Source organism: Macaca nemestrina, chromosome 2 (assembly GCF_043159975.1).
Source record: "Macaca nemestrina isolate mMacNem1 chromosome 2, mMacNem.hap1, whole genome shotgun sequence".
Taxonomy (NCBI): domain Eukaryota; kingdom Metazoa; phylum Chordata; class Mammalia; order Primates; family Cercopithecidae; genus Macaca; species Macaca nemestrina.
The window spans coordinates 136,350,898-136,369,663 of NC_092126.1; the positions used below are offsets into that span (position 1 = coordinate 136,350,898).

Below are 18,766 nucleotides of genomic sequence, written 5' to 3' on the forward strand. Positions count from 1 at the left end.
ATTGATAATATTAAAAATCTGAGTTAAAACTTCTAAAAATCAATGGCCTAAGAAGGTAATAGCTTAGAATTAACCAGGAGTTACTAATTAGACTTCTGGAAAAGGAGGAAAAAATCCAAATACCTAATCCAATGGAGAATGGCAGCAGTTTTAAAAATACACAGAATCTTAGATACAATAACTATGGCTTAATAAGGTTTTTGGGCACGTCAGGAGATCTATCCCTAAAGTCTATGGCAGACTCAAATTCTATGTACTTCTTTTCTTTCCTTGACTGCGTTTATCAATCTTATTTAGGCTTCCCTGGGAACTTACTACATTATTGAGCACTCTTATATTTTAAAACATTTTGCCTCTTTCAGTGTACTGAACTGAATTTCAACATATCAAATACAACTCAGCCCAAATATGTCCGCATATACAATCTTAACTCCTGTGTACTTTTAAAATTTAATAATTTTGTTTCAATATGCAACTTACCTATAACTAAAAGCCAGTTTACTATCTAGGAAGGCAGTTTCACTATACTTCATTACACATTAATTATACTGCATTATGGGTTAGATTTCTGTCATTTAACCCACCTTAGTCCAGTTCAGTAAGGTCAATAAATATTCATTGAATAAAGTACACAAGAGTACACAAGGTGTTCTAAATCCAATGACAAAGGAAGCCAGTGGCTTCTATAAAGGAAAAATAAATGGGTTCATGGCTAGCTGAAATGAAGGGCTCATCAATCACGAGGAGAAAATTCAATTAGCCTTTAAATGCCACCCATGCATAGTTTCTCTCTCACCTATCTGTTATTAAAATTCAAGTGTGAAAATTATACAAGAAAGATTCCATTTATAAGCTCATAAGTCATCTACATTTTTTATGATCAATCATTTCATGTTCTAATTTTTACTTTTAAATGTCTACTAAATGTAGGGAAAGTACTCTAGGAAACAGAACCAGAGCATTTAACTTTACTTTGAAGAATATTGTGAAATACTTTAAAAGACTTGCGGGGGACAAAAACATCAATAACAGGCACTAGACACTAAGAAGCAAGAAAGAGTGATCAGAACAGATTGTACTTGAAAGATATTGAAAGGTCCCCATGGTACCTTGAAAGATTATTATGTAAATAATGTGAAAAATCCCAAGAAATAAACTAACAAAAATTCCGAAGACGATACCTTTATCTGCATCATAGGACCCTTGCTCGCTTCCATTTTCTACTATTCTTCCAGGAAGGGTTAATCTGCAGATTTAACACAGGTCTCATGAAGTCCTTAAATTATAACATAAGTGGCCATCAATACTTGTAAACATTTAACCATCAAAATAATCATTTTTTTAAAAAGTTCCTCAGTATTACTTTCACATTTTAATAAACGAAATAAGTTAGATTCGAAATAAGTTAGATTCTTTCCCCAACTAAGAAAGCAGAAATCAGAGATGACTCATCTTTCTATTTGAATACCCTTAGTCACCAATAAAATAGATACTGAAAAAGAAAAGCCATAATAAATAATAGTTATCACTACTGTTAAAATACAAGTTGAGTATCCCTAACCTGAAAATCTGAAATGCTCGAAAATCTGAAACTTTTTGAGCACCAACATGACACCACAAAGTGGAAAACTCCACACTTGACCTCACGTGATGAGTCACAGTCAAAAAGCAGTCAAAATTTGGTTGCATACACAAAATTAATAAAGGTATTATATAAACCTACCTTCTGGCTATGTGTATAAGGTATATATAAAACAAATAAATTTCGTGTTTAAACTTGAGTTCCATTCCCAAGATATCTCATTATGTATGCACAAATATTCCAAAACTCTAGAAAATCTGAAATTTCAGATAAGGGACACTCAATCTGTACAGACAAGGGATACGCAATGGGAAACAATAAAGAAACATAAAACCAATTGCTTTTATCAAGCAAATTACTACTTTAAAAAAAAAGCAGAAAGCAAAAGTGTCAAATCTCATCATTATTATGTGGGGATTTACCCATCTTTAGTACTAAAAGAAAGGAAGTGATTGGCTGGGTGCAGTGGCTCACGCCTGTAATCCTAGCACTTTGGGAGGCCAAGGCAGGTGGATCACCTTAGGTCAGGAGTTCAAGACCAGTCTAGCCAACATGGAGAAACCCCATCTCTACTAAAAATACAAAAATTAGCCGGGCGTGGTGGTGCATGCCTATAGCCCCAGCTATTCAGGAGGCTGAGGCAGAAGAATCACTTGAACCCAGCAGGCGGAGGTTGCGGTGAGCCAAGATCACGCCACTGCACTCCAGCCTGGGCGAGAGTAAGATTCTGTGTCAAAAGAAAAAAAAAGAAAGAAAAAAGAAATGAAGTGATTTCCCAGCTTCCAGTTTTACCCTAGTTCAATCAGTCTTCCACTGAGGCCCCAAAAGAATTTTTCTAAAACAGGAATCTAATTGTCACTTTTCTATTTTAAAAAACGTCTATGGCTGCCTGATATTGCCTAGATAATTTAAACTCATCAGAAGGGCATCTCAGGCCCACTCCGTATCATTCCAAACTTGAAATTTGAGCTTCCTTTCCTCCCATGGCCCTCCCCCTTCTTTCCCATTAAATACAATTAAAAACAAAAACACCTGACAGTCCCAAACAGCCCAGAGCCTTTAGTCCCAAGGTTTCCTCAAGCTTCAATACATTTTCAGAATGAAAATCCCTCTAAGCCAGAATAAGGAGTCAGTTTATAGATGAGTTTGTTATAATGGTTACAAACACTAACTTTAGTGTCAGAATCTGAATTAACTCCCAGATCTGCCATTTACTAGATGTGTAACAACCTTCTTTGTACAAGTTAATCATTCTTCAAGAATCATAAATCCCTCTTCTGTAAAGGAGGGAAATAACAGTAACTATCCATGAGTTACTATGAGCATGAAATGAAAATGCAAAGAGCTCAGTGGTTGGCACAATAGGTGAGCATTCAGAAAATGTGAGCTATTATTACCAGCTCCCTTCCCCTAAACTCTAAAAGCCTAGAGTTCAATTCTTACTGCATAGGAAATCATATTTGCCTACAGGGTGCCTCCCCAGCTACACTCTCCGTTCTTCAAGGAGAGGGACCAGGTTTTATTCGTCCTTGGTATGCCACAGCAAACTGTTTTTTTTTTTTTTTTTAAGACATAGTCTTGCTCTGTTACTCAGGCCGGAGTGCGATAGCACAATCTTGACTCACTGCAATCTTCGCCTTCCAGGTTCAGATGATTCTCTCACCTCAGCTTCCCAAGTAGCTAGGACTACAAGTGCGTGCCACCGAGCCCAGCTAATTTTTTTATATTTTTAGTAGAGATGGGGTTTCACCATGTTGGTCAGGCTGGTCTCAAACTCCTGACCTCAAGTGATCTGCCCACCTTGGCCTCCCAAAGTGCTGAGATTACAGGCGTGAGCCACCACACCTGGGGGCAAACTGTATTTTCAAAGAATGCCCATCTCACAGCACTCTTCCCAACCATGAAGGTCTATGTCCCCTCCTCTTAAAATTCAGCAGGCTCTGGGACTGTTTTGATGAATACAATAAAGCAGAAGTGACACCGGAATTAGACCTTCGACATATGAATTTGGGGGCAAGAGTTGGGGGGGTGCCCATAAATAATCCATCCACGGCAACGGGTAAATAATAAAACCTCATTGTAATACTGTCCTAATAACAAATGAGATAATCCGTATAAAGCACCAATCTGGAGTAAAAATTAAATAAATATTTGCTACCACCATAATCTTCCTATTCTTCACATCCTGGCTTAAATATCGCCTCCCCAGAAAGGCTGTTCCTGACTACTTTATAAAATATGGGCCCCTTTTCATTCTATATCATGCACTTCTTTCTCCTCATAGCACCTGCCACAATTAGGTAGACGGCTAGTTTATTGTTTTCCTCTCCCCAGTGTAAAGTACATGAGGGCAGAACTTTGTCTTGTTCAGCGCAATAATCCCAAGACTGAAACTCAATAAACTAAAGAAATAAGTGAATTAAGAAACTGGAAACTGCAATATATTCAAATAGGTACGTTACACGGTATAAGGGAAATCCGAGCAAAACTGGTTCAGGAACAGCGAAAAAACCACCTTGACTGGTGGAGAAGGTTTGTATCACAAAAGTACTTGGGTGGGAAAAGCAGGCTGCAGCTGCACTTGAGAAAAATTAGGAGGATGGATAAAGAGAAGGACAAAAGATTGGCAATGCTTTACGTTGAATATGTAGCAGCGGGTTCTGTGGAATGGGGTTAATAGCAGTGCTTATCCCTAAGCAACACTGTCAAAGTTAAATGAGATACGGCATTACAAAGCACTTAACGGAACTGCTTGTCCACCACACTGCGGGTGATCAGTGTTAGCTGCTACTAAGGTTACGATTCTGCAAGGAGAATAATTTAAACAGATCAAGTACTGACGGCCCCTCACGAAGACTTGGGGGAAATAACCACACATCAGGGGCAAAACCAAACAGAGAAGCAGCAGACAGCAGGGAAGCAGGAGAACTAGGCTAATATGGTGTCAAGAGGTCCAAAAAAGGTAAGAATTTCAGGAAGTAGGGAGGAGACAGACAAGAGATGGATCAACAGAAGGCTGCCTGAGCAAAGTTAAAAGGACCGACGGGTTGGGAAGTCACGGGGATGTCAGCGCGCGCCGTTCGTAGGGAGGGAGAGACTGGGAGAGCGAACGCGGAGTGAAAGAACAGAACAAGTCAAAATGGAACGAGAACTAGGGCGACAGGGCAGAAACGGGCAAGTGACACGGTCCAAACGCCACTTTTTCAAGTGATTCCGCAATCCTTTGATGTGGGATTTAAGAAAGCTTAAGAAGGAAAAGGGCTTCTGCAGCATCTAAAACGCACCCCTGGAAGAGGGAGGGCATTGCCCTGTCACCAAGAGAAGCTGTGGAAACGTCGGGAAATGGCATTCGCGCAATCGAGAACTGCTCTCTCGACCTTGCATTCTCCCTCTAAAGCCGCTATCTAACGAATGCGCCTTTCCTGCGGCCAGGCACCCAGAACTCGCCTGAGAAAGTAGGGCTTGGCGTAGAACTTGAAGTCGGACCCCTCAAAGTAGACGTCGAACTCGGAGACCCGGGCGTAGGGCACGCGGATGGCGATGGTCAGGAAGTCCGGATCCTGGCTGAGGTCGAACGCCGGGGTCAGCATCGCCGCACCGGACGCAACAGCCGGCGCCACTCGCTCTCACTGCTGCCGCGTTCCCGCCACGCAAACTCTACAATTCCCCACGCGCAGGAACCCGCGGTGTGAGCCACAGAGCTTCCGGCTCGAGGCGGAAGTGCTCTGGCGTGGGGCAGGAAGTCCCGCCCCACGCCGATCTCCACGGAGACGGGACGCCGTTCGAGAAGAGGTGGAACTTTCGAAACCGCCGGGAGGAGAAAGGACGTGGCGAGTGGTGCCTCGGCGCAGGCGTTGGACCGACTGGATGACTAGCAACCAAGCCTTTTGCGAGGTTTTTAGAGATGATTTTAACAACACTGGCTTGGCAGGCGGACAGACGTGCGTTTGAATCCCTTCCTGGCCACAACTTCCCAGCTGTAAGACCTTGGGAAAGCTACAAAACCTCTCTATATCTTCTGTGAAACGAGGATGATACGAGAACCTGGCCCCATAGAGATGCTGTGAGGGTAGCATGAAGTTGTGCATGTAGAACTCTAATAACGAACTTGGCAAGTTGTCAACGTTTGATGTGCTGAAGTAGTCACCGCAGTAGCCACAGCAGCACCGTTACAGTGGTTTCCCTTAGTCCTCACCTGCCTTATTAACAATTCCTCTTACACTTTCCCTTTCCTCCCTCTCTCTTTCCACTTCTCTTTTTCTGCAGCTTTCTCTCTCATTCTTAACCGCTTATTTGAAGAGTTTTCTCTTTAACAGATCATCCATTCCACTAATCTCATCTAATCCACGCTGCAAACTCTAAAGAAAACGACTCACAGAGGTTAAGAGTATATTTTATAACCATGCATTTTACAGTGATTAGAACTCAGAACGTTTGCCTCTTACACCGTGTCGGTGATTGCATTCACAAATTAAGATCCCTCTGTATTCCCCTTCTTTCCTTTTTCTCACTCTTGTCCTTACACTTGTCTGAGGACATCTTTTCTGTGTTTTTTTTTTTTTTTTTCTACTTGTCTTCCCTGTATTTTCTCCCCTTGGAGTGTGCCCCTTATACTCTCTCCGTGCCTCTCCCACTAGTCTCCCTCTTCCCCCACATATTCCCTTGGTCTTTCCACACATGTCGTTTCCTGTTATTCCACCACTAATTAGAATAATCCAGTTGCGGTATTTATTCCATGGTTTTAAGTATCAGTGGAAAGGAGATGAAAGTCATCTCCTAGGACAGTGGAGATAACCAGAAAACTTCAAAAGACTTTTCAATCTCCAACTGTTTTATGATTCTAAGGAAACATTGTTGAAATTTCATTAGGACTCAGAAAAAAAAAAATAACGGGCTAACATTAACTGAATACTTACTATGTGCTAGCACTGCAGCAAACCCTTTATAATGATCTCATTTTCCCTCCTGACAGCTCTATGAAGTAGGCATTATATATTCCCTTGGCTTGCACAGGATCTCACAGTTAGTAAGTGGTGCAATGGGAATTGAAACCCAGGTGAGTGATTCCTAGGCCCAGGCTCTACACTATTACGGAGTTGACTCCCTCTGTTATTACCACCTACTTCCTTTGTTTCACATTCTAATGCCAAGCCTGCCTGCTTTAGACCATACTGAGCCTTACAAGTAACAGGCACTCAATATTGACAATGAATTGATGCCAACTTGGATTTAGTAAAGCGCTCAAAAGGTCCCTTGAGATAGGCCTTTGACTAAACTATTCCAAGTTAGCTTCTTTACAAAGAATCTTGGCCGGGTGCGGTGGCTCACGCCTGTAATCCCAGCACTTTGGGAGGCCCAGGCGGGTGGATCACCTGAGGTCAGGAGTTCGAGACTAGCCTGGCCAAGATGGTAAAACCCCGTCTCTACTAAAAATACAAAAATTAGCTGGGCATGGTGGTGTGCACCTATAATCCCAGCTACTCAGGAGGCTGAGGCAGGAGAATCCCTTGAACCCAGGAGGCAGAAGTTGCAGTGAGCCGAGATTGCGCCATTGCACTCCAGCCTGGGTGACAAGAGTGCAACTCCATCTCAAAAAGAAAGGAAGAATCTTTACATCTACCATGGGGCCTCATTCCTGTAGGTCACAAGCATTAATATTTTTAAATTATTAATGCCAGAGAATCAACTGAAACAAGCTATGCTATCCATGAGGAAACTCTAATTGAAAGCACTTTGCAAACTACAGCTGTGCATTTCCTGGGTACTTTATTATGTGTCTGGCAACACACACACACACAGGACTGCAATACAGAAAAACAGACGACATGGTTCAGTGCTGCTCTCATTATAAGAAATATATATTGCATCTGTGAAACCACAAAATACTGATAGTTTCAAGTATATAACAAAGTTTTGTTGTTTTGGGTTTCTGTTGGTTTTTGTTTTCTTACAAGCAACAGTTTTCTTATTTTTGCATTTCTAATTTGTGGTAAATATAAGTTATAGATTCATTCTCACTTAAGAACATAAAGTTCCTTTTGGCTGCCATGCAACTTTGGTTCTTTCTCCTTCCTCAGAGGCAGTCCTTGTAGCTATCACTTCAGACCCATTTCTAATTCTACATCCATTTCTATGGACCCTGATGCCTTGTGTTTAGACCCACTTTATGTGGGCACATTCTCACACTATAAATGTAATTCTGCAACATGCTTTTTTTCCTACTTTGGTTCATTTTTGAGACATAGCTATATTGATTTATAGATCAAATTGAGTTTCTATTTCTGGATACAGATATTGCTTGACAATAAAGACATTTTAATATTTTAAATTAGCTCTGGTTTAGAGGGGAAAAATAGGAATGCAATTTTTCATCATTTTTGAGCATTCAAATGTTGCAGTATTTTTTATCTTTTCATTTTCTGAAAGCTTACTTTTGGATGGCCTACCACTATTTTAAAAATAGTTTTTTCTTCTGGCCTACAGAGGACATAAAATAAAATAATAAGATAAAGTTTTTTCCATGACCAACTTATTTAGGACAAATGTGTAACCCATCATCTTTCATTATTTTAAATTGGCCCCTCCTCTGATCTAACAACCCTGATTGTGATCCATAAGCTTCCAAATTAAATGTTGAATTAAAAATGGTTTTTATAAACAATTGCAATGTGAGCTTTATTACCAAGTTCTACTGTTAGAAGTCTTTTAATGGTGAAATACTCCTTGTTTCCAGAAGGTGGCATGCATGTAGGTGATTAAAACAATGTTATCTCAAAGAATGGAGTTTTAACCTATGTTGAAAAATAGCTTCCTGAATAAGTTGTTTATATCTCTAGTTCATTCTCTGAGCCATTTTGGGGAGGTGGTGGAATCTGACACATTACTTGCAAACTACATCTTAACCACTGTATTTTGGCATACAACCATTATTTTGGCATACATCTTTTCAGTCTCCTATTCATAAAAGTATGGGAAGTATTTTCAACAAAATAATGTAATAATCTGTATTTGCTTTCCTCACTTAATATAGCATTACAGGCTGGGCATGGTGGCTCAGGCTTGTAATCCCAGCACTTTGGGAGGCCTAGGCGGGTGAATCACTTGAGGTCAAGAGTTTGAGACCACCGTGGCCATCATGGGAAAACCCTGTTAGTACTAAAAATACAAAAAAATTAGCCAGGTGTGGTGGCGCCACCTGTAATCCCAGCTACTCGGAAGGCTGTGAGGCAGGAGAATCCTTTGAACCTGGGAAGTGGTGGTTGCAGTGAGACGAGATTGCTCCATTGCCCTCCAGCCTGGGTGATAGAGCAAGACTCCATGTCAAAATATATCTATATATAATATATGGCATTACAATATTTCCATTTGACTACATTTTTGTCAAGAATAGGTTTATCCATAGTTGTACTCTTTGTACTTTTTTTTTTTCCCCAGAGACAGGGTCTTGTGCTGTTTCCCAGGCTGGAGTGCAGTGGCAGGATCATAGCTCACTGCAGCCTCAACCTCCTAGGCTCAAGCAATCCTCCCACCTAGCCTCCCGAGTGGCTAGGACTATAGGTATGTTTCACCACACCCAGCTAACTTTTTTTTTTTTTTTAGTAGAGACGGGGTCTTGCTATGTTGCAAAGGCTGGTCTCAAACTCCTGGCCTCAATCGATCTTCCCACTTCAGCCTCCCAAAGCACCGGAATTATAAGAGTGAGCCACCACTCCTGGCCTAGTGTTGTAACTCTTAAAAACAGAATTGAATATGGTGATGATTCATTTTAACATTTTAAGAAAGGAAAAAAATAAAACTAATACTAGGATTACAAAACTAGGATAAAAATACGAAAGTTAGAATATAAACTAGATAACATTTTGAAGTTTGAAAAAATCCTTTTGTATAACAGTGGTAATACAATGGGACTAGATATCATTAGTTTTTTATTTAAATTTATTTTATTTTAGATTCGGGGGTTCATGTGCAATTCTGTTACGTGGATATATTGCATAATGTTGGGGTTGTCCTTCTAGTTAGCCATCACCCAAATAGTGAACACAGTACCCATTAGGTAATTTTTCAGCCCTTACCCTTCTCAGTCTCCCGCTTTGGAGTCCCCAGTGTCTACTATCTCCATCTTCATGTTCATGTGTACCCATTGTTTAGGCTCCTACTTATAAATGAGAACTTACAGTATTTGATTTTCTATTTCTGAGATTTTCTATTTCTGAGATTTTCTATATCTATTTAAGATAATGGCTTCCAGCTCCATCCATATTGCTGCAAAGGGCTTGATTTCATTATTTTTTATGGCTGCATAGTATTTCATGGTATACATATACCACTTTTTTATTTTATCTATTTATTTATTTGAGACAGAATCTCACTCTGTTGCCCAGGCTGGAGTGCAGTGGCACAATCTCAGCTCACTGCAACCTTTGCCTCCTGGGTTCAAGCAATTCTCCTGCCTCAGCCTCCCGAGTGGCTGGGACTACAGGCATGTACCACCATGTCCAGCTGATCTTTTGTATTTTTAGTAGAGATGGGTTTCATCATGTTGGCCAGGCTGGTCTTGAACTCCTGACCTCAAGTGATCCACCTGCCTCGGCCTCCCAAAGTGTTGGGATTATAGGCGTGAGCCACTGCACCCAGCTACCACATTTTCTTTATCCAGTCAACCACTGATGGATGCTTAGGTTGATTTCATGACTGCTATCGTGAGTAGTGCTACAGTACACATATGACTGGTGTTTTGTTTTTGTTTTTGTTTTTGTTTTTTGAGACAGAATCTCGCTCTGTTGCCCAGGCTGGAGTGCAATGGTACGATCGTGGCTCACTGAAACCTCCGTCTCCCGGGTTTAAGCGTTCCTCCTACCTCAGCCTCCCAAGTAACTGGGACTACAGGTGTGCACCTGGCTAATTTTTGTGTATTTTAGTAGAGATAGGGTTTCACCATGTTGCCCAGGCTGGTCTCGAACTCCTGAGCTCAGGCAGTCCGCCCACCACAGCCTCCCAAAGTGCTAGCATTACAGGCATGAGCCACCGCACTCAGTCAAGTGTCTTTTTTTAATATAATGATTTCTTTTCCTTTGGGTAGATACCCAGTAGTGAGATTGCAAGTTCAAATTATATTTCTATTTTTAGTTATTCGAGAAATCTCCATACTGTTTTCTGTAGAGGCTGTACTAATTTCCATCCCCACCAACAGTGCATAAGCATTCCCTTCTCTCCACATCCATGCCAACATCTGTTGTTTGACTTTCTAATCATGGCCATTCTGACTGGTGTTAAGATAATATCTCATTGTTGTTTTAATTTACTTTTCTCTAATTAGTGATGTTGAGCATTTTTTCGTGTTTATTGGCTACTTGTATGTCTTCTTTGGAGAAACGTCTGTTCATGTCCTTTGCCTACTTTTTACAGTTTTTTTTCCCCCTTGTTCAGTTGTTTGAGTTCCTTGTAAATTCTGGATGTTAGCCTTTTGTTGGAGACATAATTTGCAAATATTTCTTGCCATTGATACTCTGAGTTTTGCAATTCCAAGCTATAAACTGCTTCTGAGAGGACACAGATAAATTAATGGGTAACAGACAGATAAATACAGGACTGTAAAAGAGGTTTAAGGGATGATCCCAACAGGATGTAGAGACTAAGAAGACCATAAGTCTGACACTGGTGAACTCCAGTGGATTTTCAAACTCCTCTGGATTTAAGTACAGCTATTTTTGTTCTTTTCCCCAGTCTTTTAGCCCATTCACATTACTGTTAGAGTTAAACTTGCTAAGGAGCACAGTGTTAGCACTAATGCAGCATAGTAATGAGTATTTCAGGGAGGATTCAGCCCAATTCCAGTTTTACACAAGTTCAATAAAGCTCCAAAGAAAATCCAGAATGGTTACAGCTGATGTAAGAGTGTTTTTTGACAAGATTTCTGAGCAATGTACCTAAGGGCTTAGTGATATATATTTCAAGATGCTAGTCTCATCCCATTAAGTGAAATGCAGAATTACAAAAGAATGCTAACTTAACCGCATTTCAAGCCTCCTTCATTGTTTAACATATTTTGAAAAGACATCTGCAAAAGGTACTATTCTGATGCCCTGCCCAGATTCCCTTTATGGAGCCAGGAAGCTCATCTGTCACTAGCAGTGAATGTAATGGCTTCCCACTGATCCCTCCAAAGAATTGTCCTAACCCAGGATTTCTTCACCCCAGTATCGTGTGCAGGATCATTCTTTGTTGCAGAAGGCTGTCCTATGCATTGTAGGATGTTTAGCAGCATCTTTATCCTCTAATCTCTCAATACAAGCATGAGTTTTCCTGGTGTGACAATCACAAAACATCTCCAGACTTTGCCAAATGCCCTCAAGGGGACAAAATTGCCCAGAGCTGAGAACAGCTGCTTTAGATTGACAGAAGAAACCTCCAGGATTTAATTACCACCACCACCACCACTACCCCCTTGCCCAGGCCTGCAATCACGAGGAATGATATGGGGTTCAGAAGACCAGCTCAAAAGGGAAGGTGACTCTGTGGCATGGCTTATGCGCCAGAGTTTTGTTTTGTTTTTTTAATGGGATCAGGCCAAGGCTAGATTTTCCTCAAACCCACATCTTGATTTGGCTGTCTTCCCTTTTCCCATTCCCTTTCACCTCCTCAATAAGTTTCTCCAGAGAACCCTTCCTCATAAATCACATGCATCAAAATCTCTCAGGATCTGGCCAGGTACAGTGACTCACACCTGTAATCTCAGCACTGTGGGAGGCAGAGGTGGGCAGACCACCAGAGGTCAGTAGTTCAAGACCGCCCTGGCCAACAGGGAGAAACCCTGTTTCTACTAAAAATACAAAAATAGGCCGGGCGTGGTGGCTGACGCCTGTAATCCCAACACTTTGGGAGGCCGAGGTGGGTGGATCACCTGAGATCAGGAGTTCGAGACCAGCCTGGCCAACATAGTAAAACTCTATCTCTACTAAAAATACAAGGCCGGGCGCGGTGGCTCAAGCCTGTAATCCCAGCACTTTGGGAGGCCGAGGCGGGTGGATCACGAGGTCAGGAGATCGAGACTATCCTGGCTAACATGGTGAAACCCCGTCTCTACTAAAAATACAAAAAACTAGCCGGGCGTGGTGGCGGGCGCCTGTTGTCTCAGCTACTTGGGAGGCTGAGGCGGGAGAATGGCGTGAACCCGGGAGGCGGAGCTTGCAGTGAGCCGAGATCACACCACTGCACTCCAGCCTGGGAGACACAGCAAGACTCCGTCTCAAAAAAAAAAAAAAAAAAAAAAATTAGCTGGGCATAGTGGTGGGCGCCTGTAATCACAGCTACTCGGGAGGCTGAGACAGGAGAATCGCTTGAACCTGGGAGGCAGAGGTTGCAGTGAGCTGACATTACACCAATGCACTCCAGCCTGGGCAACAAGAGTGAAACTCCATCTCAAAAATAAATAAATATAAATAAATAAATAAATAAATAAACAAACAAAAATTAGCCGGACATGGTGGCGCATGCCTGTAGTCCCAGCTACTCAGGAGGCTGAGGCAGGAGAATCACTTGAACCTGGAAGGCACAGGTTGCAGTGAACTGAGATCGCACCACTGCACTCCAAACTGAGTGACAGAGCAAGACTCTGTCTCAAAAAAAAAAAAAAATCTCTCAAGATCTGCTTCTAGGGAACCTGACTCATGACCACACATAAAGAACCCCTTAAACCTTCTTCACGCTCCTGCAAAATTACTGGAGAAAAGTTTCTACAATACCCATGGAGGAGAGCTGATTCAAGTCTTTATCTTACTTTTTAAAAAGTTCCTACAGTCTAGTTATCCTTAGTCTAACTAATGTTTTCCTTAATTCAGAGTAAACATATTTTTATTTTTATTATTATTTTTTTGAGGTGTAGCTAGGACTACAGGCACATGCCACCACGCCCAGCTAATTTTTGTATTGTTTAGTACAGACAGAGGTGAACATATTTGTAGTCCCTCATGCAGAAATGATTTAAATGTACCTTTTTTGGCTTGAAAGATTGTGGTGGGATTGTAAACTGGTATAACTACCTTAAAAAATTGTTTGGCAGTATCTACTAAGGCTAAACATATGTATACCTTGAAATTCCTCTTTTACACATAACAGAAGTGAGGTACTATTCCATCGAGAGACATGTACAAGAGCGTTCATGGATGCATTATTTATAATAGTCAAAACTGGATACAATTCAAGTGCTCATTAAGAGTAGAATGGGCAAGGGCCAGATGTGGTGGCTCACGCCTGTAATCCCAGCACTTTGGGAGGCCGAGATGGGAAGATCACCTGAGGTCGGGAATTTGAGACCAGCCTGACCAACATGGAGAAACCCTGTCTCTACTAAAAATACAAAATTAGCCAGGCATGATGGTACATGCCTGTAATCCCAGCTACTCAGAAGGCTGAGGCAGAATAACAACTTGAACCTGGGAGGCGGAGGTTGCAGTGAGCCAAGATCACGCCATTGGAATCCAGCCTGGGCAACAAGAGTGAAACTCCGCCTCAAAAAAAAAAAAAAGAGAAGAATGAGCAAATTGTGGTATATTCACTCAATATAGACACACAGCAGTAAGAATAAATTACTGCTATGCAGAGCAACATACGTGAATCACACTAGGCACATTAAGTCAAAAAGGCAAGACCCAGGAGAGTATATTTAGATATTATCTAAATATATTATATATATATTATATATTTACTAATATATAATAATATACTAATATATTAGTAAATATAGATATTTCCACTTATATGAAGTTCAAAAACAGGCAAAACCAGTGGTCATAGATGTGAGAATAGTGATTACATCTGTGTGAATGGTTATTGAGGGGACTTGAGACAGCCTGCTGGGGTATTGAAAATTTGGTTTTTATCTTAGTTTGAATGGGAATTATATAAGTGTATTCATACATAAAAATTCATAGAGCCATGGATTTAAGATTTGTGCACATTACTCTGTGTAATATCTCAATAAAAAGAGAATCTGTGGATGCCTGGACAACGGTCAGAAGACCCTGGATGCTGGGAGGGACACTGCTGCTGCTGGCTCACAGCTGTGTACCTCACAGGGCACTGCCCTTACCTAGAGAGAACTACCTTTTCCAGTTACCCTCTTCCAGAGGGCTGATGTGCAAAAGGCCTTACTCCTTTCCACAATATGAGACAACTCCGAAAAGGCTGTTAAATACTGAAGAAGAAAAAGTCATCCCAGCTCCAAAGCTCCTAGTAGAAATGGTATGGCTGGGCGCAGTGGCTCACGCCTGTAATCCCAACACTTTGGGAGGCCAAGGCAGGCAGATCACAAGGTCAGAAGATCGAGACTCCTGGCTAACATGGTGAAACCCCGTCTCTACTAAAAATACAAAAAATTAGCGGCATGGTGGCCGGCACCTGTAGTCCCAGCTACTCGGGAGGCTGAGGCAGGAGAATGGCATGAACCCGGGAGGCAGAGCTTGCCGTGGGCCGAGATCACGCCACTGTACTCCAGCCTGCATGACAGAGTGAGACTCCATCTCAAAAAAAAGAGAAATGGTGGAGGCCTTGCTTGCAATTGTAATGTCCAGTCCCACCTCCCTCTTTGTAGAGGTGTTATCTCCAAAAGCATCCCCCAAAACCATCTGCACTCAACTCTCCTTCTTAGAGTCTTAGACTGGAATGCTGACCTTCCCTTCAATACTAAAATTCCCCATGTAACTCTGAAGCCTCCTTTTGATTTTCCTGCAGTGTCCTTTCCCAGCATTTCTTCACTAAGGGGTCTTAAAGCCATGAGTTTGCCTGTACAGTCTTGTGCCCGATAATGACTTTCCAGTCAACAATAGACCACATGTAAGATAGTGATCCCATAAGATTATGATACTGTATTTTGACTGTACCTTTTCTAGATTTAGATTTATTTAGATATACAAATACCTATCATTCTGTTACAATTTCCTACATTATTTAGTACAGTAACATGCTGTGCAGGTTTGTTGCCTAGGAGCAAAAGCTTATACCATACAGCCCAGGTGTATAGGAGGCTAGGCCATCCAAGTTTGTAAGTATTCTCTGACGTTCACACAATCACTTAAAGAAAGAATCACTTAATGACACATTTTCCAGAACGTGTCCCTGTCACTACATGATGCATGACTTCACTTTAAAAATCCATCCAGGCATGGTGGCTCATGCCTGTAATCCCAGCACTTTGGGAGGACAAAGCAGGAAGATCACTTGAGGCCAGAAGTTCAAGACCAACCTGGACAAGAGATTGAGACTCTGTCTCTACAGAAAATTATTTTTTAAAAATTAGCTGGGGCTGGGCACAGTGGCTCACACCTGTAATCCCAGCACTTTGGGAGGCTGAGGCGGGCGGACGATTTCAGGTCAGGAGTTCTAGAGCAGCCTGGCCAACATGATGAAATCCCATCTCCACTAAAAATACAAAAAAATTAGCTGGGTGTGCTGGCACATGCCTCTAATCCCAGCTACTGGGGAGGCTGAGGCAGGAGAATCACTTGAACCTGGGAGATGGAAGTTGCAGTGAGCTGAGATCATGCCACTGCACTCCAGCCTGGGCAATAGAGTGAGACTCCATCTCAAAAAAAGAAAAAAATTAGCTAGGTTAGTGACATGCACCTGTAGTCATAGCTACTTGGGAGGCTGAGGCAGGAGGATCGCTTAAGCCCAGGAGGTTGAGGCTTCAGTGAGCTATGATTGCACTGCTGCACTCCAACCTAGGCAGCACAGCAAGACCCTGTCTCTAGGGGGAAAAAAATCCATTGCCAGCGTGTTCTATCTTGCTGAATGTCTTTTGATTATTGCAGCCACCCAAAAGAAAGCCAGTCTTGTTGAAGGAAAGAAGCAAAACAAAATGAGCTCTAAGTAGGAGGAAAATTGGCCCTCCTGCAATTTGAAACTATTTCTGTAGATTATATGTATTGTAAACTCATTACAGGCACTTCTCTGTAAAGTTAAAATAGTATAACTGGCTTGTTTTATATTGTTTTCCCAGAAGAGTTCACATTAGTTGCTTTTTTCCAAAATAAGGACCAATCCTTTCAACAAGATGCCTTAGTGTTTAAAATGCAGTTAGCAATTTTGTTATTGTCAATTGTACGTAATCAAAACATGCCTTCAGATTCTTCTTCTAATCTTCTTCTTTTGATCTGTGCTCCATTCTCCACCCTGCTTTTTGCATATCCTCTGCAAGTGTTCATTCATCCTTCCAATTTACTTGAACTTCTTTTCTCTACATTGACATTTTCTTTGTTTCATGTCAGTTTTTTGGTGATTTTTTTTTTTTTTTTTTTTTTTTTGCCTTATAGGTTTTGTTTATTTACACTTGTTTTTCGTGGTCATTTCAGTATTTAACAGCCTTTTGGTTGTGATTTTTTTTTTGTTCTCTTCATTTTTTTTCCTTTGGTTGTGATTTTTAAATTGTAATTTATAGCCAATTAAGCATATACTCTCTTTAGATAAGACATGAAGAAACCATTTCTGGTCAGGCGCGGTGGCTCACGCCTGTAATCCCAGCATTTTGGGGGGCCGAGGCGGGCAGATCACGAGGTCAGGAGATTGAGACCATCCTGGCTAACACGGTGAAACCCCGTCTCTACTAAAAATACAAAAAAATTAGCCGGGCGCGGTGGCGGGCGCCTGTAGTCCCAGCTACTCAGGAGGCTGAGACAGCAGAATGGTGTGAACCCAGGAAGCAGAGCTTGCAGTGAGCGGAGATTGCACCACTGCACTCCAGCGAGACTCCGTCTCAAAAAAAAAAAAAAAAAAAGAAACCATTTCTACTGGCAGCTCTGGAGCTGGCATGGCTTTTTTCCTCTTCAGTTTTTACCAGCCTTTTCAGAGTTGTCCCATATTGAGGCAAGGAGTAAGGCCTTTGTATCCACATATACTCTCTTATCTAAATATATCTTTAGATAAGACATGAAGAAACAAGAAAATGTAAACATGTCTTCTTGGCCTCAGAAGTCTCCAGCCTCTGGGACAGTGCCTGAACAGACGCTGTAGAGCCAGTTGCCTTCATCGTCACAGTTTATGGGATAAGTTGTTTTTTTCATTTCAGGAAATAATGCTTAGGTTCTTCCTTTTTCCTCTGGGCAACGCTGCCCCCAAATCATGATACATTGATGGTCTAAATTAAACCAACAACAATAATAGCTGGTATTTATTGGTTGCTTGTTGTTTGGTAGCCCTTTTTTTCTAAGTGATTTGCTAACAATATCACTATTTCATCCTCCTATCATTTCTATGAGAAAAAGTGCTATCATGTCACCACCACCACCACCTCCATTGTGTAAATGAGGAAACTTGGATATGGAGAGGTTGAGTGATTGTCCCAAGTCACATGGCTAGTAAATGGCACAGCCAGGATTGGGACCCCTGCGCTTATCCAGACTACTGCCTATATTCTTTTTTTTTTTTTTTTCTTTTTTTGAGACATAGTTTCACTCTGTCACCCAGGCTGGAGTACAGTGGGGCAATCTTGGCTCACTGCAACCTCCACCTCCCAGGTTCAAGCGATTCTCATGCCTTAGCCTCCCAAGTTGCTGGGACTACAGGCGCACGCCACCGAGCCTGGCTAATTTTTGTATTTTTAGTAGAGATGGGGTTTCACCATGTTGGCTAGGCTGGTCTCCAACTTCTGACCTCATGTGGTTTGCCCACCTCGGCCTCCCAAAGTGCTGGGACTACAGGCATGAGCCATTGTGCCCAGCCATCCTGCCTATAGTCTATAAAACATGTGTTTCTGTTCTTTATGCTCTGGGAAGAGAGAAGGAGGAGAGAGTCATGATAATAAAAGAGGAAAGAAATCTTTTCTAGTCTCAAATAATTCAGACTTTAGTTACGAAAATAAAACAGAAGCATTCACAGTTGTGACAGCCAGTTTCTAAAGATGCCCCCTCCCACCATGGCAACTAAACCCAACACTTACCTCCACCTTGTGTAGTACCTTCCCAGAATGAATCTGAGTTGGCCCTGTGAAGCAAACGGAATGCAGCAGAAAAGAACACTGTGTAACTTCCAAAGACCAGGTCATAGAAGGCCTTGCTGCTGCCATCCTCGACTCTTAGAACCTGTGCTCTGACGGAAGCCAGCTGTGGTATCAGAAATCCAACTATCCTAAAACCACAGTGCTGTGGGGAAACCCAACCTAGCCACCTGGAGAGGCTATGTGACCATCCCAGC

At 41.8% G+C, this 18,766-nt stretch overlaps 1 protein-coding gene across 2 annotated transcripts in view; it reads right to left on the reverse strand.

Annotated features, from left to right (window-relative positions):
• Positions 1-18,555, reverse strand: part of LOC105479585 (SHQ1, H/ACA ribonucleoprotein assembly factor) — a 121,067-nt gene extending 102,512 nt beyond the window's left edge. The window contains exons 1-2 of one of the 2 annotated variants that reach the window (XM_071092078.1): positions 18,513-18,555; positions 1,182-1,246 (exon numbers count right to left, since the gene is read on the reverse strand). Coding sequence is in view for 1 of the 2 variants with exons in the window: in XM_011737605.2 (XP_011735907.2) it covers positions 1,182-1,246; positions 5,030-5,172 (208 nt within the window). In the remaining variant the exon portion in view is untranslated. Of the gene's footprint in view, positions 1-1,181; positions 1,247-5,029; positions 5,283-18,512 lie in introns of those variants that run through there. The other variant, XM_011737605.2, reaches the window with a different exon arrangement.
• Positions 18,556-18,766: the final 211 nt, after the last annotated feature.